Consider the following 27,195-nt stretch of genomic DNA (forward strand, 5'->3'; position numbering starts at 1 on the left):
CTATGATTTACATTCTTTATAGGCTAGCATATGGTGAATTTTTGAAAATGCTTTGTATGTATTAAAAAAGAATGTGAGGCATCTCTCTCGAGTGGTGAATCCTCTGGTTATTGCTGCCATCCTGGCCTTGGCGGCGCTGATTTCGAGACCCTCCGGAGCAGAGTTCTGGCGGGGGGATGTGTCGGAGTCCCTGGCTTGGTGCCCCGTGCTCTCAGGCCTCTGCGGGCCGCAGAGGGGCTCGATGGTTGGGAATGGGGCTGGCAGGGGTACAGGCAGGCTGTGGTCGGTGCCGACTCTGGAGGTCCAGTGTCTTGCGGTGACCTCTAAAAAATGTTTTGCTATTCACTTGACCCAGAAAACCCCACAAACTCATGCAAGTCAAGAGATTCAAATCTTCGTGTTCACTTTCAGAACACTCGTGAAACTGCCCAGGCCAGTAAGGGTATGCATATCCGAAAAGCCACCAGTATCTGAAGGATGTCACTTTAAAGAAGCAATGTGTGCCATTCCTTCATTACAATGGTGGAGTTGGTAGGTGTGCCCAGGCCAAACAGTGGGGCTGGACTCAGGTCAGTGGCCCAAAAAAAGTGCTGAATTTTTACTGCACATGCTCAAAAATGCAGAGGGTGGTGCTGAACTTAAGGGCTTAGATGTAGATTCTCTGGTCATTGAGCACATCCAGGTGAACAAAGCCCCCAAGATGAGGTGCAGGACTTAACAGAGCTCATGGTTGGATCACCCCATGCATGAGTTCTCCCTGTCACATTGAGATGATCCTTACTGAAAAAGAAGAGATTGCTCCTAAACCAGAAGAGGAGGTTGCCCAGAAGAAAAAGATATCCCAGAAGAAATTGAAGAAACAAAAACTTATGGTCTGGGAATAAATGCTGCAAAAAATAAATGCAAATAAAAGTTAAAAAAATAAATAAATAAATAAAAAGAATGTGTATTTGGTAGTTGGGTGCTTCTAAATGTTTTAATTAGGCCAAATGCATTAATCATCTCATTTAAATATTCTGTATCATTGCTAATATTTTGCCTGCTTCTATCAGTTATTAAGAGAAGTATGTTAAAAATCTTCAAGTATGAAGTAACTCAGAAAGAGAAAGACAAATACCATATGATATCACTTATATGTGGAATCTAAAATATGACACAAATGAACTTTTATGAAACAGAAACAGACTCACAGACATAGAGAACAGACTTGTGGTTGCCATGGGGGTGGGGGGAGGTGGGAGAGGGACGGAGTGGGAGTTTGGGGTTAGCAGGTGCAAACTATTATATAGAGGATGGATAAAAAACAAGGTCCTACTGCATAGCACAGGAAACTATATTCAATATTCTGTGAAAAACCATAATGGAAAAGAAAATTTTAAAAAGAATATATGTATATATAAAACTGAATCACTTTGCTATACAGCAGAAATTAACATAACATTGTAAATCAACTATAGTTCAATAAAAAATTATTACAATGTTTAAAAAATCTTCAAGTATGGTTACAGGTTTGTCTATTTTTCCCTGAAGCTCTGTAATTTTTGCTTTATAAAATTTGAGGCTGTGTTATTAAGTGTATACAAACTTAGAATTTTTATCTTCCTGTGAGATTAACATTTTCTTTTGGCTAGTGTTTGAGTGTTTTTTTAAAAAATTGGAATCTTTATATTTTATGAGTGCTTTCGGAATCTTTATATTTTATGAGTCTCTCTCATCAGAGTTTTGTTTTTTAACCAACCGGATGATCTTTGTCTTTTCATTAAAACATTTAGTCCCTTTTCATTTACCACAATTACTGGCTTAAATCTAACATCTTACTAATTTCCTTCTATTTTTCATGCCTCTTCCATGTTCCTTTTTCTCTCCTTTCTTGCCTTCTTTTGGATTGATTTTTTTTATCATTTTATTGTCTTAATAGTTTTACATTCTATTGGTAGCTATACATTGTATTACTATCCTTTTAGTGGTTGTACTAGAGATTATAATATGCATCCTTAACTTATTAAGTCTAACATAAATTAGTACTTTTATTATTTCCAAGGCAATGCTGCAAGCTTAGAACCTTTAACTTAACCTTTTCTCCCTGAAAATCATATGCTATTGTTGTCATGTATTTTAATTATACATATTTTTGAACTCCATAGAACATTATTAGAATCATTTCAGACAATATTAATTAAAATTTGTCCTTGTATTTACCCTCTCAAAAGCTCTTCATTCCTTCATTTCTGAGCTTCCATCTAGGATTATTATCTTTCTGCCTAAAGAATATTCCATTCCTTCCAGCCCTCCCAACTTATCGAACACTTTTTAAAAATATTTATTTACTTATTTGGCTGTGCCGGTATCTTCATTGCAGCATGCGGGATCTTTACTTGTGGCATGTGAACTCTTAGTTGCGGCATGTGGGATCTAGTTCCCTGACCAAGGATTGAACTTGGGTCCCCTGCATTGGGAGCACAGAGCCTTAGCCACTGGGCCGCCAGGGAAGTCCTTATCTGACAATTTTTTTTTTTTTAATAAGATACCTTTTTTTTTTTTAATTTTTATTTATTTATTTATGGCTGTGTTGGGTCTTCGTTTCTGTGCGAGGGCTTTCTCTAGTTGTGGCAAGCGGGGGCCACTCTTCATCGCGGTGCGCGGGTCTCTCACTATCGCGGCCTCCCTTGTTGCGGAGCACAGGCTCCAGACGCGCAGGGTCAGTAATTGTGGCTCACGGGCCCAGCTGCTCCGTGGCATGTGGGATCTTCCCAGACCAGGGCTCGAACCCGTGTCCCCTGCATTGGCAGGCAGATTCTCAACCACTGCGCCACCAGGGAAGCCTGACAATTTTTTATTGTTGTTTGTATATTTTCATGTATATATATATATATCTACAAGATTTTATTATTATTATTGTTCATATGGTCAATGTTTACTTAAATGCACTCACATATTTGCCTTTTTTGTTGGTCTTTATTCCTTCCTGCATTTCCGGGCTTCCAAGTAGGTAATTTTCCTCCTGCTTGATGGATACTTTAATATTCCCTTTATTGTATGTCTGCTGATGACAAAGTCTCTCAAGTTTTTGTTTCTGAAGTTTACTTTATTTCATCTCCATTTTTGCTGGCAAGAGAAGTCTAGGTTGGCAGGCAATTTTTTGTTTGTCAAACTCTCTAGTTGTATCTGGCCTAACCTCCAATTATCAAGAGGACTACATTTTTGGTTCTTAAAGAAGAAAATCTTAGACATCATGCATATTTTCTTATATTTGGGCGAACATAAGCTCATTTTCTTAAGTTGGGAGTTGGAGTATATAACTATGGAAACTTCACTCAGGAAGAACCACACTCCTTGCCTACCCTCCCTGGTTTAGAACAAATAAAATGAATATCAATATTTGGAAGTTTAAGAGAAGCAAGAAGTCACAAAAATGCAGTCAGAGAAATGGGGTGAATTGTCAAGGGGCAGTTCCTAAAGCAAAACCCTGGATGTTTGCTGCAATTCTCCAGGCTTTAAGAATGGTTCTTTTTCTAGAATGAATATATATATATATATATATATATATACATATATATATATATATGTAACTGAGTATAACTGAGTCACTTTGCTGTACAGAAGAAATTAACACAACATTGTAAATCAACTATACTTCAATTTAAAAAAATTTTTTAAAGAGTGGTTCTTTTTCTTTCCTTCTCAACAAGTATTTTCTAAGCTCTGCTTAGTGCTAAATACTGTAAATCTTGATAAATAAGGCATGGAGTCAGCCTGCAAAGAGCTTCCAGTAGAGAAGATGACTGCTACATAAATAGTAGTAACAGACTGAGGCTTCATAAGAGCTGCATAGACAAAAGTCCTTCCCAGTTCAGAGGAGTGAAAGATTACTTTGAGGAAGTAAGGAGCTTAGGGAGGAAAGAATCAGGAAAAATACCTGTAGGAGGCAGCATTTGAGCCATACCTTTAAGAAGAGAAGGAATTTGGTCATGCCTAGATGGTGACAAGTGACAGATGGCAAGCTTTCCTGGGAAACGTTGTCCAGGAAGGAATAGGCAAGTACTATGGTCACACTGAATTACATGTGCAAAAGAGCAGCGAGAAATAAGAGTAAGTGCCGAACTACAGACGGCCTTGAATGCCAGGCTAAGGAGTTCTGTTTGAGACAAGTGCTCAGCCAAAGCATGTCTTGAGCGTTTCTTCAGAGAGGTGAGGGAAAAGGCTGTCGGGTGTCTATCATCTATCTACCCATCTATTTGTCTATCATCTATCGGGACCAACTCTGTGCCAAGCCCTTTGCCAGGTGCTTTATACACAATCTCTCATTAAATCTTCTTATCAGACTACAAGATAGGAATTAGGATCCTTATGTCGCGAAGGTGCCCTCACCCGTTTATCTTTCGTGGCTCCACGCACTTGGCTGTTGTCTTCTCAGGACTGTGTTAAGGACATGACCTGGGGTGTCAGACTGACCTTTAAGGCAGATTCTTATGTACTTCAGAGGGTGTGAGTAACTGGGAGAAGATCCCACAGCTAGTGAGACTGCACCGAGGCAGCCGCCAGAAGCTGTCCCTTGGGCTGGGCACTAGAGCGGCTCCAGGAGACTGGAGCACGCCCCGCCCAGTCGCTCGCGATTGGCCGCGGGAGCCCTGACAGATGAGGGGGCGGGGCCGCGAGCTGGGTCCCGGGACTCGCCCGGGACTCCGAGGCTGCAGGCCGCGCCTAGGCTGAGCCGCCCCCGCGTGCCTCCCGCTTGCCTCCCGCGCCGCCCGCACGAGCGCTCCTTTCCAGCATGTTGTGGCAGGGCAACCGGGCGCTCCGGCGCTTCTCCACCGGCCAGGTGAGTCCGGCCCCGGCGAGCGTCCCGGCTCTCACCCGGGGGCTGCTTTCCAGATCCGGAGAGGGCGGGCCGGGCGGCGGGGCTGAGGGAGGGCAGCTGTGTTTACTTTGCTAAAGGCCAGGACGACGTTTCTAAAACCGGGAGAGTGAAGAGAAGGGTCCGGGGAGGGTCCTGAATGGGGCTTGTCGAGCTAGCCATTGTCTTCTACCGGGACGGGGCTGAGGATATCTGGCTGGGATTGACAGGGTGGAAACAGTCACTCGGCAAGAGGGACAGAGTCGGTTCCCTTTCCGTTTTCATTTCAATTGTGAGATCCCTGCCTGGTTACGAGATGGAGCCGAGGTACAGGACCGAGACCACCTCCTGGAGGAGAGTGGTATCAAGTCAACCGGGTCCTCCTCCGCGGCCTGAGAGGTGTGAGCGCTCCCGACTGGCATGCAGGGCCCATTCAGAGAATGGCACTCCGAGCCGTTGACCGCAGGCTCATTATTCCTGACTGCAGGCGGCAAGATTTCTAGGATCACCAGGCGCTGCAGAAGCAGCCACCCTGGAACATTAGTAAACTATGGTGCAAAAACCTAGCCCTGGCCCAGCCCCGCGCCTTGGAATTGCATCAGCCTCTCCAGAAATGGAATGAAGGAGGACACGTTGCATGGGGCGCTGCCTTCAGCACTTCAGGGACCTGGGGAGAGATGCCTCCCTGCATCTAGGCAGACTCCAAGCTGTTTAGGGAAGAAAAAGTCCACCCCATGTACATCATCTCTTTTACAGGAAGTGCATGTTTGCTGTGTTATAAAAGAATTTGCTTTTTGATTCCTCTTCTCTGCCAAAGTCATATGCGCATGTGTACATATCCAGATGTAAAAAACTTGGAGCAGAGAGAAGTCTTGAGTAGCATCAAGAACTGGCCCAAAGTTGCATAAATGGAAAAGCTTTTGTCCCCCAGACAGCCACAGGTAATGAGAATTCACTTTATCCCATGCAGTCAGTTCTAGTTATTTTGGGAGTATTCACTTTTTTTTAAATAAGCAAAAAGAAACTTGCTCTGGCAGATATTTTGCTTGCTGTCCTTTGCAGAGCTCTCGACTCCTCCTTAGCTTTCTCCTGCCACGTGGCACACGGGAATCTGGGTTGGATGGCACAGAGAATAAGGGGCTTGTGCATGCCTGTTTTATTGGCCTCCTCTGTCAACACCTTTCATTTAATTGTCTTTTTTTGGAGAGCAGAAGGGGTTCCTGAAGGATGAAAAAATGCCAATAGTGGGGTTACATAAGATTTCAGTAATAAAAGATGAACATCCCAGGTGGCAAATGACATAAACAAAAACACCCTTGTGGGGAAGCACCAGGTATGGTCAGGGGTCAGGGGCCTGAGTCTATCTCTAGGAATACATGTGGGAGAGCAGTGCCATATGGCTGGGAAGAAGGCAGGTTCTTCAATGGTCAAAGGAAGACATGGAATAATAAGTGAAGAATTTGGGATATTTTACTCCATAGAAAATGGAGATTCATCCTTTGGACCGTGTTCTATAAGAATTGTTCAAAATCAGACATGGCTGGTGGGAGCGTAAAATGGTACAGCTGCTTTGGAAAACCGACTTTTTTTTAATAAAATTAAACATAAACCCATCAAATGACCCAGCAGTTGCCCTCATAGGTATTTACCCAAGAGAAATGAAAACTTATGTTCACACAAATACCTATTTATGGATGTTTACAAAGGGATTATTCATAGTCACCAATTTAAATGTCTTTCAGCTGGTGGCAAGATAAGCAAACTGTGGTATATCCATCCATATAGTGGAATCTTAACTCAGAAAAAAAAAAAAGGAATGGACTACTAATATATACAACAACATGGATGAAACTCAAATATGTATGCTAAGTGTAAGAAGACAGCCTCAAAGGGCTGCATATGTATATGAGTCCATTTGTCTGACGCTTTGGAAAGAGTAAACCTATAGTGATGGAAAAAAAGGCCAGTGGTTATCAGGGGCTGGAGATAGGGGGAGGAATTGACAGCAAAGGGATGGGAGGGAATTTGGGGGGATGATGGAACTGTTCTTTATCTTGATTGTGACAGTGGTTACATGACTGTGTGTTTGTCCAAACTCAAAGAATTTTACATTGAGAATGGTGTGTTCATTGTATGTAAATTGTACCTTTGTATGAAAAAAATTTTTTTAAATCACACAGTGCTTTTGAGTTTGGTATTAAAGCAGAATGAAGGAGGAATGAAAAAAAAAATCTCTCAGAACTTAACAAAATCCAAGGAGGAAATTAGTTCATAACACTTCCTGATATAATTAATTTTTCCATTCTCTGTCTTAAAGAAATGGACTTAGAAATATTTAACGATCTCAGCTTAATGATATGACTGGATCTTATTAACTAGTGCAACTATATATAGCAATAAGACCCTTTGTCAATTAGTTATTATGGTCCACTTCCAGTATCTTGCCTGGCTCACTGCTTCTTAATTTTTCCCGATGGTGGGAGCTATTTAGCCCTCATATTTATTTGGCACTCTGTTATTTAGCTGTTATTTCCTTTGCCAGTGTCTGGGACAAGCCTGGCTGATGCTCTGGATTCATAGCCTGGTTCCAGGACTTAAGGTTACTTTATGATCCAATTCAAGAGGCTGGACCCTTCCCTGCTTCTTGAAACCAAGTACTGGCTTTATACCCTAGTTCTAGCAACCAGGTCCTTAACTTGTTTCCTTATTGCCTGACCCTCTGCTTTGGCATCTAATTTGATTTAGGACCTTCAGATTCAACTTCAAACCATATTAAATTGTGTATTATGTACTGAGCACTTCATCTAAATCCTGAAGAAATAATAATAATAATAATAGGTATCATTGATATAGGACTTTGTATGCACCAGGCACTGTTATAAATGCTTTACATATACTCATTTAGTCTTTTTTTTTTTTTTTTAAACATCTTTATTGAAGTATAATTGCTTTACAATGGTGTGCTAGCTTCTGCTTTACAACAAAGTGAATCAGTTACACATATACATATGTTGCCATATCTCTTCCCTCTTGCATCTCCCTCCCTCCCACCCTCCCTATCCCACCCCTCTAGGTGGTCACAAAGCACCGAGCTGATCTCCCTGTGCTATGCGGCTGCTTCCCACTAGTTATCTATTTTACATTTGGTAGTGTATATATGTCCATGACACTCTCTCACCCTGTCACATCTCACCCCTCCCCCTCCCCATATCCTCAAGTCCATTCTCTAGTAGGTCTGTGTCTTTATTCCCATCTTGCCACTAGGTTCTTCATGACCTCTTTTTTTTTTTTTTTTTTTTCCTTAGATTCCATATATATGTGTTAGCATACTGTATTTGTTTTTCTCTTTCTGACTTACTTCACTCTGTATGACAGACTCTAACTCCATCCACCTCATTACAAACACCTCCATTTCATTTCCTTTTATGGCTGAGTAATATTCCATTGTATATATGTGCCACATCTTCTTTATCCATTCATCCGATGATGGACACCTAGGTTGCTTCCATGTCCTGGCTATTGTAAACAGAGCTGCAATGAATATTTTGGTACATGACTCTTTCTGAATTATGGTTTTCTCAGGGTATATGCCCAGTAGTGGGATTGCTGGGTCATATGGTAGTTCTATTTTTAGTTTTTTAAGGAACCTCCATACTGTTCTCCATAGTGGCTGTATCAATTTACATTCCCACCAACAGTGCAAGAGTGTTCCCTTTTCTCCACACCCTCTCCAGCATTTATTGTTTCTAGATTTTTTGATGATGGCCATTCTGACCGGTGTGAGATGATACCTCATTGTAGTTTTGATTTGCATTTCTCTAATGATTAATGATGTTGAGCATTCTTTCATGTGTCTGTTGGCAATCTGTATCTCTTCTTTGGAGAAATGTCTATTTAGGTCTTCTGCCCATTTTTGGATTGGGTTGTTTGTTTTTTTGTTATTGAGCTGCATGAGCTGCTTGTAAATCTTGGAGATTAATCCTTTGTCCGTTGCTTCATTTGCAAATATTTTCTCCCATTCTGAGGGTTGTCTTTTGGTCTTGTTTATGGTTTCCTTTGCTGTGCAAAAGCTTTTAAGTTTCATTAGGTCCCATTTGTTTATTTGTGTTTTTATTTCCATTTCTCTAGGACCTGGGTCAAAAAGGATCTTGCTGTGACTTATGTCATACAGTGTTCTGCCTATGTTTTCCTCTAAGAGTTTGATAGTGTCTGGCCTTACACTTAGGTCTTTAATCCATTTTGAGTTTATTTTTGTGTATGGTGTTAGGGAGTGTTCTAATTTCATACTTTTACATGTACCTGTCCAATTTTCCCAGCACCACTTATTGAAGAGGCTGTCTTTTCTCCACTGTATATGCTTGCCTCCTTTATCAAAGATAAGGTGACCATATGTGCGTGGGCTTATCTCTGGGCTTTCTATCCTGTTCCATTGATCTATATTTCTGTTTTTGTGCCAGTACCAAACTGTCTTGATTACTGTAGCTTTGTAATATAGTCTGAAGTCAGGGAGCCTGATTCCTCCAGCTCCATTTTTCGTTCTCAAGATTGCTTTGGCTATTCGGGGTCTTTTGTGTTTCCATACAAATTGTGAAATTTTTTGTTCTAGTTCTGTGAAAAATGCCAGTGGTAGTTTGATAGGGATTGCATTGAATCTGTAGATTGCTTTGGGTAGCAGAGTCATTTTCACAATGTTTATTCTTCCAATCCAAGAACATGGTATATCTCTCCATCTATTTGTATCATCTTTAATTTCTTTCATCAGTGTCCTATAATTTTCTGCATACAGGTCTTTTGTCTCCTTAGGTAGGTTTATTCCTAGGTATTTTATTCTTTTTGTTGCAATGGTAAACGGGAGTGTTTTCTTAATTTCACTTTCAGATTTTTCATCATTAGTATACAGGAATGCAAGAGATTTCTGTGCATTAATTTTGTATCCTGCTACTTTACCAAATTCATTGATTAGCTCTAGTAGTTTTCTGGTAGCATCTTTTGGATTCTCTATGTATAGTATCATGTCATCTGCAAACAGTGACAGCTTTACTTCTTCTTTTCCGATTTGGATTCCTTTTATTTCTTTTTCTTCTCTGATTGCTGTGGCTAACACTTCCAAAACTATGTTGAATAATAGTGGTGAGAGTGGGCAACCTTGTCTTGTTCCTGATCTTAGTGGAAATGGTTTCAGTTTTTCACCATTGAGGACAATGTTGGCTGTGGGTTTGTCATATACGGCCTTTATTATGTTGAGGAAAGTTCCCTCTATGCCTACTTTCTGCAGGACTTTTATCATAAATGGGTGTTGAATTTTGTCGAAAGCTTTCTCTGCATCTATTGAGATGATCATATGGTTTTTCTCCTTCAATTTGTTAATATGATGTATCACGTTGATTGATTTGCGTATATTGAAGAATCCTTGCATTCCTGGAATAAACCCCACTTGATCATGGTGTATGATCCTTTTAATGTGCTGTTGGATTCTGTTTGCTAGTATTTTGTTGAGGATTTTTGCATCTATGTTCATCAGTGATATTGGCCTGTAGTTTTCTTTCTTTGTGACATCTTTGCCTGGTTTTGGTATCAGGGTGATGGTGGCCTCGTAGAATGAGTTGGGGAGTGTTCCTCCCTCTGCAATATTTTGGAAGAGTTTGAGAAGGATAGGTGTTAGCTCTTCTCTAAATGTTTGATAGAATTCGCCTGTGAAGCCATCTGGTCCTGGGCTTTTGTGTGTTGGAAGATTTTTAATCACAGTTTCAATTTCAGTGCTTGTGATTGGTCTGTTCATATTTTCTATTTCTTCCTGGTTCAGTCTCGGCAGGTTGTGCATTTCTAAGAATCTGTCCATTTCTTCCAGGTTGTCCATTTTATTAGCATAGAGTTGCTTGTAGTAATCTCTTATGATCGTTTGTATTTCTGCAGTGTCAGTGGTTACTTCTCCTTTTTCATTTCTAATTCTATTAATTTGAGTCTTCTCCTTTTTTCTCTTGATGAGTCTGGCTAATGGTTTATCAATTTTGTTTATCTTCTCAAAGAACCAGCTTTTAGTTTCATTGATTTTTGCTATTGTTTCCTTCATTTCTTTTTCATTTATTTCTGATCTGATCTTTATGATTTCTTTCCTTCTGCTAGCTTTGGGGTTTTTTTGTTCTTCTTTCTCTAATTGCTTTAGGTGCAAGGTTAGGTTGTTTATTCGAGATGTTTCCTGTTTCTTGAGGTAGGCTTGTATTGCTATAAACTTCCCTCTTAGAACTGCTTTTGCTGCATCCCATAGGTTTTGGATCGTCGTGTCTCCATTGTCATTTGTTTCTAGGTATTTTTTGATTTCCCCTTTGATGTCTTCAGTGATCACTTCGTTATTAAGTAGTGTATTGTGTAGCCTCCATGTGTTTGTATTTTTTACAGATCTTTTCCTGTAATTGATATCTAGTCTCATAGCGTTGTGGTCGGAAAAGATACTTGATACGATTTCAATTTTTTTAAATTTACCAAGGCTTGATTTGTGACCCAAGATATGATCTATCCTGGAGAATGTTCCATGAGCACTTGAGAAAAATGTGTATTCTGTTGTTTTGGGGTGGAATGTCCTATAAATATCAATTAAGTCCATCTTGTTTAATGTATCATTTAAAGCTTGTGTTTCCTTATTTATTTTCATTTTGGATGATCTGTCCATTGGTGAAAGTGGGGTGTTAAAGTCCCCTACTATGATTGTGTTACTGTCGATTTCCCCTTTTATGGCTGTTAGTATTTGCCTTATGTATTGAGGTGCTCCTATGTTGGGTGCATAAATATTTACAATTGTTATACCTTCCTCTTGGATCGATCCCTTGATCATTATATAGTGTCCGTCTTTGTCTCTTGTAATTGTCTTTATTTTAAAGTCTATTTTGTCTGATATGAGAATTGCTACTCCAGCTTTCTTTTGATTTCCATTTGCATGGAATATCTTTTTCCATCCCCTCACTTTCAGTCTGTATGTGTCTCTAGGTCTGAAGTGGGTCTCTTGTAGACAGCATATATATGGGTCTTGTTTTTGTATCCATTCAGCCAGTCTGTGTCTTTTGGTGGGAGCATTTAATCCATTTACATTTAAGGTAATTATCGATATGTATGTTCCTATTCCCATTTTCTTAAATGTTTTGGGTTTGTTATTATAGGTGTTTTCCTTCTCTTGTGTTTCTTGCCTAGAGAAGTTCCTTTAGCATTTGTTGTAAAGCTGGTTTGGTGGTGCTGAACTCTCTCAGCTTTTGCTTGTCTGTAAAGGTTTTAATTTCTCCATCAAATCTGAATGAGATCCTTGCTGGGTAGAGTAATCTTGGTTGTAGGTTTTTCTCCTTCATCACTTTAAGTATATCCTGCCACTCCCTTCTGGCTTGCAGCGTTTCTGCTGAAAGATCAGCTGTTAACCTTATGGGGATGCCCTTGTGTGTTATCTGTTGTTTTTCCCTTGCTGCTTTTAATATGTTTTCTTTATATTTAATTTTTGATAGTTTGATTAATATGTGTCTTGGTGTGTTTCTCCTTGGATTTATCCTGTATGGGACTCTCTGTGCTTCCAGGACTTGATTAACTATTTCCTTTCCCATATTAGGGAAGTTTTCAACTATAATCTCTTCAAATATTTTCTCAGTCCCTTTCTTTTTCTCTTCTTCTTCTGGGACCCCTATAATTCGAATGTTGGTGCGTTTAATGTTGTCCCAGAGGTCTCTGAGACTGTCCTCAGTTCTTTTCATTCTTTTTTCTTTATTCTGCTCTGCAGTAGTTATTTCCACCATTTTATCTTCCAGGTCACTTATCCGTTCTTCTGCCTCAGTTATTCTGCTATTGATCCCATCTAGAGTATTTTTAATTTCATTTATTGTGCTTGTCATCGTTTCTTGGTTCCTCTTTAGTTCTTCTACGTCCTTGTTAAATGTTTCTTGCATTTTGTCTATTCTATTTCCAAGACTTTGGATCATCCTTACTATCATTATTCTGAATTCTTTTTCAGGTAGACTACCTATTTCCTCTTCATTTGTTAGGTCTGGTGTGTTTTGACCCTGCTCCTTCATCTGCTGTGTGTTTTTCTGTCTTCTCATTTTGCTTATCTTACTGTGTTTGGGGTCTCCTTTTCACAGGCTGCAGGTTCGTAGTTCCCGTTGTTTTTGGTATCTGTCCCCAGTGGCTAAGGTTGGTTCAGTGGGTTGTGTAGGTTTCCTGGTGGAGGGAACTAGTGCCTGTGTTCTGGTGGATGAGGCTGGATGTTGTCTTTCTGGTGGGTTCGTCCACGTCTGGTGGTGTGTTTTGGGGTGTCTGTGGCCTTATTATGATTTTAGGCAGCCTCTCTGTTAATGGATGGGGCTGTGTTCCTCTCTTGCTAGTTGTTTGGCATAGGGTGTCCAGCACTGTAGCTTGCTGGTCGTTGAGTGAAGCTGGGTCTTGATGTTGAGATGGAGATCTGTGAGAGATTTTCGCCGTTTGGTATTACGTGGAGCTGGGAGGTCTCTTGTGGACCAGTGTCCTGAAGTTGGCTCTCCCACCTCAGAGGCACAGCCCTGATGCCTGGCTGGAGCACCAAGAGCCTTTCATCCACACGGCTCAGACTTTTGGGAGGTCTGACGTCTTCTGCCAGCGTTCAGTGGGTGTTCTGTAGGAGCAGTTCCACGTGTAGATGTATTTCTCATGTATCTGTGGGGAGGAAGGTGATCTCCGCGTCTTACTCTTCCGCCATCTTGCCCCTCCCTCCCAAGTGGAATTTATTCAATAGTCCAAGTCATAGAGACAGAAAGTAGAATGGTGTTGCCAGGGGCTAGAAGATCATCTCTTCATTTTCCATAGACAACTGATGTTGAACCTTTTCTTTTCCTTTGTGCTTAGTCCAGTCTCACTTGCTTGTAGGGCCTGCGTACAGAAGCCTCACACCCAGCCCATCAGATACTAGTGAGAAACGGTTACACGGGTACCTCAGTCAGACGTGCGCAGAAGCACCGCACACGACACTCCATTTAGTCTTCATAACATCTCAGTGAAGTGGGTACTATTATAATGCCCGTTCTACGAATCAGGAAACTGAGACCCAGAGAAGTTACATAATTTTTTTAGAGTCTCACAGCCAAAAACGATAAAACAATAAACAAGAGATAAATAGTCCCTGCTTTCAAGGAGTCCATAGATTAGTGGGACAGATGATTAAACTTGCCTTTAGGTAAAGGATAATAACGGAAGGGAAATACAAGTGGGCAATAAAATATGAAAAGGCACTCAACCAAACTAGGGCAGGGACTACTCTTGTGCCTTTAGCTTAGGGATCCCAAACAGACCCCCCCCCCCCGAGGCCAAACAGGTAAGACAAATGTAGCATTTGGGCTGGAAGGAGTGAAAGACCATGTTCAGAGTTAAAGGGGGCAGCCCCTGCTCAGCTCCAGCCGACCGTTCCCACATGGGAATGTCGACCATGGTTGACAAACCTCCAGATTTTTAAAGAGAAGTCAGAAATTCAGCCTGCTAATGTGAAACCTCCTAAAAATCTTATCACAGTTCTTCTGCAGATGCTCTGTGGGCCAAATAAAATCCTCTTTGCCAGGCCACTGATTGCAGCCCCACCATGCACTGTGCCCAGAGCTTGGCAAATGCTCAAAACATGCTTGGTGAACAGATCTTGCGCACCATCAGGCACGATTTGGAGAACCATGTGCCAAATGGTCCATTAAGAGTTAGGCATCTCAGTGTCTCAGAAAAATTTATTTTGTTTTATTCTTTTGTGGGAAGGTCCTTTCTCCTTTCCAGTTCTCATTGGGAAAACTGCCAGTTCTCACAATTGCTAATGTGGACAGCTTTGACCTTATTTTACATCCTGCTCAGTTGGTTCTATTAAGGTAGCATCTGCTTCACAAAAGGGCTTCGGATCAGCACAGACTCTTAGCACTGTGCCTTTAAGTTTTCCAGAGAAGACTGTGTGTATTTTTCTTTAAATCGTTGGAGCATAATCAGAGTCCATATTAACTTGCTTCCCGAAGAATTTTCACCAGGATGTGGATAGCCTGGGAATGCAATATTTGATAGTTTAAGAAACAAAAGCTCTATTCCCTGCAAAAGGCTCTTCTAATGCAGAATGTTATCTCTAGAGAACCCCAAGATAACAGCACTTATCACCCGGATTTAGAAATGCTGTGGGTCATTTTATGCCCCCTTCTTCTTTCTCACCAATATAACAAGGCACTGAGAGTGCCTTAAAGTATGTTCTCTGGTCATCAGCCTAACTCTTTAATGAATGGTGCTGTTTCCCATTGTCAGGACCACCATGATATTCCCTTAGGAAGTCTGATGGAACTATTTCCCATAATTGACCTGTCAAACTATCGCCAAATTTTCCTTTTAAAAAAGAAGGGGGGGGGGAACCATCAACATAGGAAAGCCATAGAAGCACATCTGCTGAAGCGAAATAGATCTGAGTTTGAATCCTTCCTCTGCCCCTTATTAGCCCTGTCCGTGGACAGGTTACTTAACTTCCCCGAGCCCTTTCTCATTTGTAAAATGGATCACAGTAAGGCTTAAAGACATATGATAAGGATTTGATACATTTTTTTTAATCGGTGAAAAAGGCTCAATACAGTGCCTGCCTCATGGTACACTCCCAGTAGGAAAGATCCATTATCATCATTTTTATTTACCTGGGTATTACTTGTGGTATAATAATGATACTAGTTGACATTTATTGAGCCTTTGTTATTGCCACACACTGCACTAATGCATTACATGCTTTATCCCACTAAATCCTCCTAACAACCTTGTGAGATAGGTACTATTATTATTCAGATTTTAATTGATGAGGCTGAGCTCAAGGTCGCACAGCTGGTGTTATAGAAAAACAATGGCACTGGGGTAATAACTAGATTAGAATCTCAGAGCTGCCACTGAGCAGTGATTTGACTCCAGGCTGTATCTTTTCTTTTTTTAATACCATGCATTTTCTTTCTTTTTTTTTTTTTAAATAAATTTATTTATTTTATTTTTATTTATTTTTGGCTGCGTTGGGTCTTTGCTGCTGCGTGCGGGCTTCTCATTGCGGTGGCTTCTCTTGTTGCGGAGCACGGGCTCTAGGTGCGCGGGCTTCAGTAGTTGTGGCATGCTGGCTTAGTAGTTGTGGTGCACGGGCTCAGTTGCTCCGCGGCTTCTCACTGTGGTGGCTTCTCTTGTTGCGGAGCATGGGCTCTAGAGTGCAGGCTCAGTAGTTGTGGCGCACGGGCTTAGTTGCTCCGTGGCATGTGGGATCTTCCCGGACCAGGGCTCGAACCCATGTCCCCTGCATTGGCAGGAGGATTCTTAACCACTGCGCCACCGGGGAAGCCCTTTCTTTCTTTTTTTTTTATTCACTTACTTTATTTTATCTTTGGCTGCATTGGGTCCTCGCAGGGGTCACTCCTCGCCACGGCATACGGGCCCCTCACTGCGGCAGCCCCTCCCGCTGCAGAGCATGGGCTCCAGGCGCGCGGGCTTCAGCAGTTGTGGCGCACGGGCTCAGTAGTTGTGGTGCACGGGCTTAGTTGCTCCGCGGCATGTGGGATACTCCCGGACCAGGGATGGAACCCATGTCCCCTGCACTGGCAGGTGGACTCCCAACCACTGCGCCACCAGGGAAGCCCCAGGGCCTTTGTCTTTTTCACCACCCCACTTCCACCACTTTTTCCTGACCCAAACTCCCCAGGGCAAAATCTTTTTTGTAGGGGGCGGACACACACTCTGTGCAGCAGAGATTCGCAGACTTTAGTGTGCCTGTCAATCAATGGAGAGCTTGTTCGAATGCAGCTTCCTGGGCTAATAAGGTGCAGAGGCAGGATCCAAACTTCCTCATATGCTTTTGAGTTAGTGCCAGCTTCCTGAGGGTCTGACTCAGTAGATCAGGGATGGGGCCCAGGAAACCACATTTTTAACATTTCCTCCCAGCTGATTCTGCCAACACGGGCAGTCAGTCCTCAGATCATACTTGGAGAAATAAGACTAAGGTGAAATATCCCAGTCCAGTTCTTTGGAATTATACTAACTCATTATAAATACTTAAAATCTTAAACTCTGAAATTTTTCTCACTGCTAGAAACTCACCTTTATAGTTTCAGTTTTACCACTAAGCTCAGAAAGTGTTTCAGTGAATGTAGAATTTCCAGAGATACTGACATGGTTTCTTTAAACACTGTCTTTCTGGGGCAGTGTTGACTCTAGAATTGAACTCCCAATAACCAGATGACAGCTGAGAGCACATTACAATTGAGTCACCTCATCCTCTTGGCTCTTGTATGTTTTAAGACTAATAATTTTAGAAGTCTTAAAATATTTGGTGTTGGTAATGGTACGAGGTAAAGCCAAATTTTGTAAGATAGCCAACACGTCAGTTCTATTTCAAGCAACAGCATTAATTATAGGATTTGAAGATAGAATACTTACAGAACATTTTGATATTTTTGATGAGAGGAAATGAAATAGTCATGCATTATCTGCAGGCAAATTGTGCTGTTCTTACAGAGTTAATCTGTTTGTTTGCAAGAATCTATTAGACGTTGAAGCTCTAGGCTCTTTTGGGATAGAAACTTTGGCTGGCCATGGAAAAGAATTTTTATACCAAAACCTTAATTGTTTAATTATCAGCTCACAGGGAAGATGTGAACCCATACGCTTTTTTTTTTTTTTTTTTGCGTTGGGTCTTCGTTGCTGCACGCTGGCTTTTTCTAGTTGCGGTGAGCGGGGGCTACTCTTCGTTGCGGTGCGCGGGCTTCTCATTGCGGTGGCTTCTCTTGTTGCGGAGCACAGGCTCTAGGCGCGTGGGCTTTGGTAGTTGTGGCTCGCGGGCTCTAGAGCGCAGGCTCAGTAGTTGTGGCGCACGGGCTTTGTTGCTCTGGGGCATGTGGGATCTTCCCAGACCGGGGCTTGAACCCATGTTCCCTGATTGGCAGGTGGATTCTTAACCACTGCGCCACCAGGGGTGGTCCCTGAACCTGTACGCTTTTAAGTTCATGCCTAAAAAGCGATGCCATCTATGCCCTTAAGAAAGTGAGAAATAAGGGGAAATTGTTTCCTCATAGTCAGATTTTAACAGTGAGGCTTTACTAATTTAGAATGACTTTCTGGAACATTAATGAATCCCATTTAGATTGAAGAAAAAATATTTTAAATCCAAATCCTGTGGAGATGTATTCTAACGTGGAGGAATGAAAGATGGAAAGAACTCTGGAGAACTGGGGTTGGTTCTTTGCCAAGACGGGAAGCTCATAGGAGGTCGTGACCCTCTGATTACCTCTACATGCACAATCCTGCATCTAGCCTGCTTCACCTGGTGGCTCTTCATCACCGTCTTAACAATCATCATGTCAACATGTTACCTTAAGCTTTGTGAAAATGTTTCATCTTGGGAGAATTTACAGAAGGCATAATTGCTTAAAGACAGTCCTTAAAAACTTTAACTCCTTTAGTGCCACTCTTATCTATGTGGTGTTTATATTTATTGACAATCACTGCATTTTTGTGCATCAGTGTTAATGTTCTAAAAAAGGAGATGGAAGAGATGGGCAGTAGTGGCTCATTTTATTTTTAAGTACATTTGCGGGTTTTGGAGTCAGATGGCCCTGGATTCAAATCCTACCCCTCCCTTGTTTTGCTAGTATGACCTTGGAGATATACTTGATATTTCTAAGTCTTGGTTTCTTCATTCATAAGATGGTACAAAATGGGGGATAAGAAAACAGGATAGTTGTGAGGATTAAAATAAATGAAATTATGTGCAGGCCTCAATTCCTTATCTGAAATCTACGGGGCCAAATGTGGGGTTCAGAATTATTCACATTTGAGAAGGTCAGTATGGTACATAGGACCTTACACACAATTTACAGCAGGGTCTGGGATAGTATCTGTAATGAAGCACGTTGACTTTTCTCCAGCAAAATACAATATACTATAAGTAAAGACTATAAGTGACATTATCAGTTCAGGTCAAGTTTGAAGCCAAATGACTACGTTAACTTATAAGAAACCTACAAGGACTATAAAGAACATTTCATTAGTTCAGTCCACGTCTTGAGACCAAATGAGTTTATGCCACTTACCAAGGATTTTAGAATTCTGGACCGTGTGAAAAAACACAGAATTGTCTAGTATATAGGAAAGCCTTTAAAACATTATTAAAGCTTTTATTTAAACAGTGCTTTGTGTCAGACACTGCATTAAGCCTAATGCATATTGTCATCTACCTTGATCAGAATTGTGTGAGTTGGTGTTATTCCAGTTTTACAGATGAGGGGAAAAAAAGGCAAATGGAAGTTAGTTACTTGCTAAAGGTCACACAACTAATAAGGGGTGGGTGACACTAGGTTTCACCTTAGATAGTCTAGGATCTGCTTTTGACCCCTATGTTATACTAGATGTTAGCTCTTGGCCTCTTTTGGAGGTGGGCATAAAAAATTGCAGGGCATAAAAGCATTGTCATATTGAAATAGATCTTGCTCAGAATTACACCCCTTTTAACTATGAAACTTATGCTTATTTGTTAACATCTGGCCTCATTTCATCAAGGAGTTGAAATGCCTTGTAAAAATATATGCAATCCCAATGATTATAATGAATAATCAAGGGAGTTAGAGCAAAGGGAAAATGAGGAATACTTAGGTGTGAAATTATTTTCACTACTGTCTATATAGCATGTAGTCTGAGTTCAGTGTATGTCAATAACTATTTTACTGTGTAGATCTTTGAGCCTTTTGTAATGCTCAAGTCATCTTGTATGATTGAAAAAAGAGTGTTTATTATCCATATGTCTTCTATCCATACTAATACCTGTCACTGTTGAATTGTTTCGCAGGTTTATTTCAAAAACAAGCTGAAGGTGGCACTTATTGGTCAGAGCCTCTTTGGACAAGAAGTCTACAGCCACCTCTGCAAAGAGGGCCACCGAGTTGTGGGAGTGTTCACAGTTCCAGATAAGGATGGAAAAGCTGACCCACTGGGTGAGTGTATCTTGGAACAACTGGATCAAGGACTGCACTGGCCTCCACTCTGCCTGTTGAAAGCCTTCTCAGGCCAAGTCTATTTGTGTGGTGGATACAGACTCAGAAACTCTCCCTTCTCTGTGGGCCTCAAGACAAAGATGCAGGCCCCTGTTGTACTAAGGGTTTCTCCACTTACCTCCATGGTAATCACCAGGTCCCTCAGAGGAGTTTCCAAGCATGTGTTTTTCCTGAATTACACTTGTGACTTTCCAAAGGTGCTATGGGACATCTAGAATAGTGTCTGTTGCAGAGGTGCCAATAGGAATGCAGGGAAGGCCACACCCAACAATAGCAATTGATGTGGGGTCATAAAGAATACATTTATCTCAGAACAAATTATAGCTATGACTGCTTGGTTATTAAGGTAGGTAAAGAAAATAGCCATCCTCAGAGCACACCTACAGCGTGATTCTGATTTTCACGCTATAGTTATGTTGAAAAAGAGTGCAAGAAACAGTCTACAGGTAGGGAATAAGAACTAGCATCTAGAAATCGTGACTTATGACTTGAATCTTTATAAATCACTGGTATGATGCAATACATTGGTTGGGAAACAATATCTGTGATAACCCTAAAATTTTACTTTTCTTTCTTGGAGGAATCAGCTCTGGGGTTCATTCTAGTTCTTGTTACTGGGGTAATTGGATGAAGGCAGTCAAAAGGTACAAACTTCCCATTATAAGATAAATAAGGACTAGGGATGTAGTGTACAGCATGATAAATATAATTCACACCACTGTACATTATATGTGAAAGTTGTTAAGAAAGTAAATTCCTGGAGTTCTCAACACAGGGAAAAATTTGTTTCTTTTTCTTTAATTTTGTATCTATCTGAGAGGATGGATGCTCACTAAACTTATTGTGATAATCATTTCATGATGTATGTAAGTCACATCATTATGCTGTACACCTTAAACTTACACAGTGTTGTATATCAATTATATCTCAGTAAAACTGGAAGAAAAAAAAAGAGTCAAGCTAAAAAAGAGTTGGGCCAAGAGCACATATGCACATGGATTTAACCACTTGATTTAGAAATTATCCGTGTTTCAGAAAAAGATTATCTCAACCTGGGAAATTCTGAGGGAATCTGCCTCATGAATTCATACCTGGCTCCAAGGGCAGAAGGGGACAGATTCCCGTCGCTGGGACTACCTGTCTCATCATTATCTATTCCCCCCAGCTCTGTGTGTGGGATGTTTGGAAGGACTTATATTTGGGGTATCAGATTGGCTGTTGAATCAGGAGGACCTCAAATAATATTAGCTTAAATAAGATAGAAGTCCCTTTCTCAAGTTTGGATTGACCATCACAGCACATTGATGTGGCAGCCAGGTATTTATCACAATGAAGGCTGCTTCTGTTTGTTGTCTTGCCATTATCAACACTGGGCTTCCATCTCATGGTCCAAGGTAGTGCCTTCAGCCCCCACTATCAACTCTGCATTCCAGCAAGCAGAAAGGGCAAGATGGGAAGCAGAGGGCAAGCCTTTATTAAGGGCATAATCCAGAAGTTTTACATATTCCTCCCACTTGTATCCTGTTGGCTAGAACTTAGTCATAGGCCAAATCTATTTGCAGAACAGGCTGAGAAATATAGATTTTATTCGGGGTGGCCATGTGTTCAGCTAAAGTAGAGGAATCCTTGGTAAAGGAGGAAAGGGGGCAATTAAGAGTCTCTACCATGTACGTGAACTTCAGAAGAATTGCAAGCGTGGGACTCTTACACCTCCTTTCAGAGTGTTTCCTGGGAAATGAACTTTTCCCTGGTGCCTGGTCCCAGCATATGGTTAACAGTGTATGTTCGAGAATCATGAAACTAGTTCTGACTCTGCCACTTGATATCTGTGTGACCCTGGACAAGTCACTTAAACTCGTTAAGCTTAGTTCAGTGATACCCATCTCACATGGATTAAATGAGATAATGTATGTAAAGTGCTCAGCACGGCACCTGATTCATAAAAAGGATCAATAATGACAGCAGCGATTTTTGTTGTCAGTATAGTCAACTAGAGCAACAAAAAATAGTCCTGGGGCAGCCAAAAATCAATATGGGGGAGCAATACCTGAATGCCTCAAGCTTGTCTCGGTGGAGTGGATTTTTCAGATGAAGACTTCTAAGTCTCTTCCACCCCATTTTTCTTTCCCAGTCTAACCTTTCACAATTTTCTCCCAATTTCACCACATTTTTTTCACCACCATTTACCCGTTTTCCTATCATCTGACATTTTGTTTTGTTCACAGCTTTTTGAACATTTTAGGAACATTTACATTTTGTAAACATTATTATACTGGTCTCTCAGATTCTCCCAAATGGATTGACTAAAGCATCACCTTGAAGGCCAGGGCCATTTTAGGACTTGTTAGGCTTTGGCCTTTAGGCTTCGTGGAGGCATCATCCCCTCCAGAGTCTATGAATGTTGATGATTAGATGGGGAGAAAGGAAAGGAAGCCAGAACATGCAGGTAAAATGCCTTAGTTAAGACTTATGGATATCGCTGAAAATGTAGTTTCTTTGTGTTATTAATGGAGAATAAATATATATATACTTAATATATGTAAGGTATATGGTTAGTAAAAGTGCTATTTTATTATGGAAAAAATGGGCTTGTGCTGTCTGTACTTTGGAGGGCCATTCCATTTCACACAGAGGTAGGATGGAGTTACTCCTTTCAGAAGGGACAACATTTCCTGAGCAAAGAGCCTGGGATCTGCTTCAGTAGGGCAAACCCTTACGGGGAGCATGGATTCTCCACTCTTCACCTCTCTCATCCACTAACTTATCTTATGGGCGAATTTAGGAGGAGGAACTAGACAGACGCAGCTCAACTCAGCTACTTTTGAAACCACACTCCTCCTCATATGGGACTCGAACCCAGCGACACCTCAGACTAGGACTTGAACCACAATCCCTGACCTAGGAGGGGACTTGAACCCACTGTCTTTTCATTGAAATCGCTTACCTGGTGTCAGGACTTACTGAAGCTCAGGTTCTTTTGTCTCAGCACAGAAAGAGTTCAGGGTGAGGCAAAGTGGCAGGCAAAGACTGAGTTTATCAGCATAGGAGGCTTGAGAGATACAAGCAGGCCGGCAAGGGAGCGCGGCCCCAATAACAAAGAGGTCTACTTTTTTTTTTTAATGTTTACTTATTTATTTGGCAGCACTGCTTGCGGCGTGGGGGATCTTCGTTGCCGAGTACGGGACCTTCGTTGCGGCATGCGGGATCTTTAGTTGTGGCACACATGCAGGATCTAGTTCCCTGACCAGGGATCCAACCCGGGCCCCCTGCATTGGGAGCATGAGTCTTAACCACTGGACCACCAGGGAAGTCCCCAGAGGGCTACATTTTTATAGTCAAAGAAAAATGGGAGGGGAGAAGACCACCTTCTTCCTCATTTTGTGTAGATGTCAAGGCTTACATCATTAGTTCCTCCTTTGATCCTACATGGTCTAACCGGGACTGTCATGGTGCTATTTAAATCATATGCATATTAGCAAAAGGGTGGTAACATATACTAAAATATGGTAATTCGTCTCAGGTTCCGGTATAATGTCCCCTTCCACCTAGTTTCTTTCCCCTTTCACCTGTTTACCTGTCTTGGCTACATGCAAGAATGCAGTTTTTCTCAGAGTCTGTTATCTTATAGACCTCCCAAGGCCAAATGCAGGCTTATATCTGTTTTTCTGTGGTATTGGCCTAAGTAAGTCTGTTTAGTTTCAAAATGTTCTGATTGTTGCTTAACTGCCCAATGGTCTGGGCATTTTCTGGTTGGTGTCTAGCTTATGGTGATCTCCTGAAGTCTCTCTCTATCTATCTTCCCCTAGTGGGATTTCTAGCTGTGTAACTATCTTATTCTATCCCTATCACTTTCTCCATTTATCTTTTGGGATCTGCCTGTTTGGCAGGGAGAATGTGTTCCAGTCTACAGTTTGCCCTGTGATAAAAGGGACTCCCTCCCAGGAAACAGGTGTGGGAAGGGAATCAAGGTTTTCCATCTGTACCAGAGGCTATGTCTAATTGGGGTGGTGATGTTTTGGCACTTGGCTCCAAATCTTAAGAAACAAACAAGCAAATGTCCTTTAAATGGCTGTATCAGTAATAAAGGTACAATTTTTGATCTATAAAAGAAGCAGCTTCAGTTAAAATCTCAAAACGTTGTCTAGCCACAAACTTCTGAGTTGAAACATATTATGCCTTAAATATATAGATAAAAATCACATTAGAAAAATGGATGCATCTTGATAAAATTGTATCATGTCAAATCCTGGTCAGAATCTAAATTGTTCTTTATCATGTTTTATTTGTAAATGTTTCATGAAATTACAATGTGTGGATCCATAGTAATACAAAATTATGGCTAAAACTTTTTTGATGAAAATAATCTTCTCTTTCATGCTCAGCTTTGGCTGCAGAGAAAAATGGGACCCCTGTGTTCAAGTTCCCTAGATGGAGAGTCAAGGGCAAGACCATAAAGGAGGTGGCGGAGGCCTACAGATCCGTGGATGCTGAGCTAAACGTGCTTCCCTTCTGCACACAGTTCATCCCCATGGATGTAATTGACAGCCCTAAACATGGTTCCATCATTTATCACCCGTCTGTCCTTCCCAGACACAGAGGAGCCTCTGCTATCAACTGGTGAGATTTTTTAAAAATAACCAAGATGGGCCCATTTCCACTGCTTGTAATCGTTCTGTGTTTTACCTAGGTGATCAAGGAACTAGGTATGCTTGAACAATTGTGAGGTCCCGACTGATTGCTACTGTTGCACAAACTCCCCTGAGATCTAGAGGTACTGCATAAGCCAGAACAGCGTTTCCCAAGAATAATCTATGGAGTACTGGCTCTACCAGATGTAACTAGGTATTGAGCAGGCAAAGGTCCTGTGGTCAGACAAGTTTGGTTTATGCTGGATTTCTTTATCTCAGGACTTAGAGATTTTAATATGTGCTTTAATGTGGGCACCATAATCTCCAAGAGGGACTCTGAGTACAAAGTGTTCCCACACTTATTTGGCCGTAGAACTTTTTTTTGTGTAGAATATCTCAAGTGCATTTCAGGAAATGCTGAATTACCTGAAATTATCTTTCTCATGGTGTGACTTCCCCCATTCTACTTTAAGCCTCTTGAGGGGGAAAAGGACTCTGGTCTAACATTTTTACTGCCGTATGTCCCAGTATCAAGAACACTGCCTGGTATACTGTAGGTGCCCAGTCCTATAGGCATACTATACTGTGGGTCAAGGTGGGCCTTTCCCACCTTCTCTACCTTTTCTCCTTTACCTGCACATCTCCCAGCTGTCTCTTAGTGTCAAGTTATCAGATAGGCAGAAAATCTATACTTAGTTTAAATGTGGTAAAAAAGCATTTCATTGTATTTTAAGACCAATTACATGAATTGATTTCTTTTTTGCTCTTGTAAATTGTACTATAGTAGATATCTTTGTACTTAAACATGTATTTTTCTCTCAATTCACATTGCTTGCACATGCAGAATCATTGGGTCAAAATACATGAATATTTTCAAGGCTCTTAGATAACACAATGCCGATTAATTCTTCAATATTTCTGAAAAGAGTGGTTGATTGACTGGTTGGTTGATTGATTTAGGTCTTGCTTGATTAGTAGCTCAGAGAGGTAAAAATGATTAGATGGAGAGCCTGGCTGACCTACCAGTTCATACTCTGTCTATATTAGCCTGCTCTCTGATATTCTTTTATGTACGTATTTCCATATATCTGGTTTATTGTATGTATTATAAGGTCTGTAGGGCCAGCATTTCCTCTTAGGCTAAATTTATAGAATACAAAATACAAATAGTTGAATTAATCAACCATCTTTTACTACAATTTATAGCTAATCTAGAACTAATTCTAGCTCTAAGTGATGCTTGTACCTGAACTACACAACCTAAATTAATAATCAGTTCTCCTTTTCACATTGCACTGATCATCTTCTGTTTTATCTTCCATTATCTTATTCTGCCTAATACAGGGTCAGGTACGATGTAGGAACTGGACATGGGTGGGCAAAATTACTTGATGCTGCAGTAGAAAGCCGACACCTGGGAATCAGTGAGGGGTAGTACTGATGGTCTCTAATGCCTTTTTGAGTAGCCGATAAGTCATTAGCATGTGTTAACAAGAAAGACTACAGAGATGAGGACGTATAAAGTAGCAGTACCATTAAGTTCTGCTTTTTATGAGTGTTTACATCTCCCAGCTCTGCTGTAATTTTCACAGTAGTTTCATTCACTGTCTATTTTCCATTGTAAACACCTTGTACTTTAATGTCACTAATTTATCACCTTATGATACAGTTAACCAACATTTTAAGTTGAAACTCTTCTTTTCCTAGGACTCTAATCATGGGAGATAAGAAAGCTGGGTTTTCTGTTTTCTGGGCTGATGATGGTTTAGACACAGGACCCATCCTTCTCCAGAGGTCATGTGATGTCGAACCCAATGATACAGTGGATGCACTTTATAATCGATTTCTTTTTCCTGAAGGAATCAAGGCCATGGTCAGTATATTTATGCTATCAAGGAGAATTTAGTAAAGCTTTAAAGTTCTTCTTTTATTGAGAATTTGCTCCTGTGAATTTGTACTAAAAATAAAAAGCCCCAAAATAAAATTAGATTTTGTATTTGCCAGTAGGATGGTATTTTGAGGGTGGAAATCTGCACTTTAGAATTTCTTAGTCTATGAATCTGACTTGTTCTTCTGAGAGCAGTGATCAAGTGGGTAAAGTAGTAATCAAACTCCTTCATTCATTTTACCAAATATTTGAATCTCCAACCCTGTTTATAATGACTAATTGTAAAGAAGCGGCAGAATCTTAAGAAATTTTGATATGTAATTTGGGCTTTCTTCAAAAACATTTAAAATCAGTCTATGTAAAAGGGTGAAATTTAACACTGCTTTATTTGTTCAGATATGCTCTGGATTAAAGGCTCAAAACATGTGCACCACAAAGAAAAAATATATTAACCTGTAAAAACATTGAAAGATAATTTCAATGTCATTTAATGTCTTCTATAGTTTGATACAGTAGAAGTACAACACAGAGATGGACAGTAAGATGATATAAAGAAGCAGCCATTGATTTAGGAGAGAGGAGAGCAGTGCTTTGTATCATTTAACGATTAAGAGAGTAGTTCTCATTCTACCACTTATTTGTTGTATGATAGGCAGGTCACTTAGCCTCTTTAGCCTTGGTTTCCTTATCTATAAAATGTGGATAATACTGCCTGACTTATAGGGTTGTTGTGAAAATTAAATGACGTTTGTATAAAGCATCTGGCACACAGTAGGTGCTCAAAATGATCATTATAATCAAAATAGTATTTTGTGTGTTCAGTAG

At 40.8% G+C, this 27,195-nt stretch overlaps 1 protein-coding gene across 1 annotated transcript in view; it reads left to right on the plus strand.

Annotated features, from left to right (window-relative positions):
• The first annotated feature begins 4,671 nt into the window (after positions 1 to 4,671).
• The window catches only part of ALDH1L2 (aldehyde dehydrogenase 1 family member L2), a 57,954-nt gene continuing 35,430 nt past the window's right edge, over positions 4,672 to 27,195 (plus strand). Inside the window, exons 1-4 of the mRNA XM_061206536.1 lie at positions 4,672 to 4,819; positions 19,650 to 19,794; positions 24,237 to 24,471; positions 26,190 to 26,355. Coding sequence (XP_061062519.1) covers positions 4,772 to 4,819; positions 19,650 to 19,794; positions 24,237 to 24,471; positions 26,190 to 26,355 — 594 coding nt within the window. The 5' untranslated portion in view covers positions 4,672 to 4,771. The remainder of the gene's footprint in view (positions 4,820 to 19,649; positions 19,795 to 24,236; positions 24,472 to 26,189; positions 26,356 to 27,195) is intronic.

This window comes from Eubalaena glacialis, chromosome 11, assembly GCF_028564815.1.
Source record: "Eubalaena glacialis isolate mEubGla1 chromosome 11, mEubGla1.1.hap2.+ XY, whole genome shotgun sequence".
NCBI lineage: Eukaryota > Metazoa > Chordata > Mammalia > Artiodactyla > Balaenidae > Eubalaena > Eubalaena glacialis.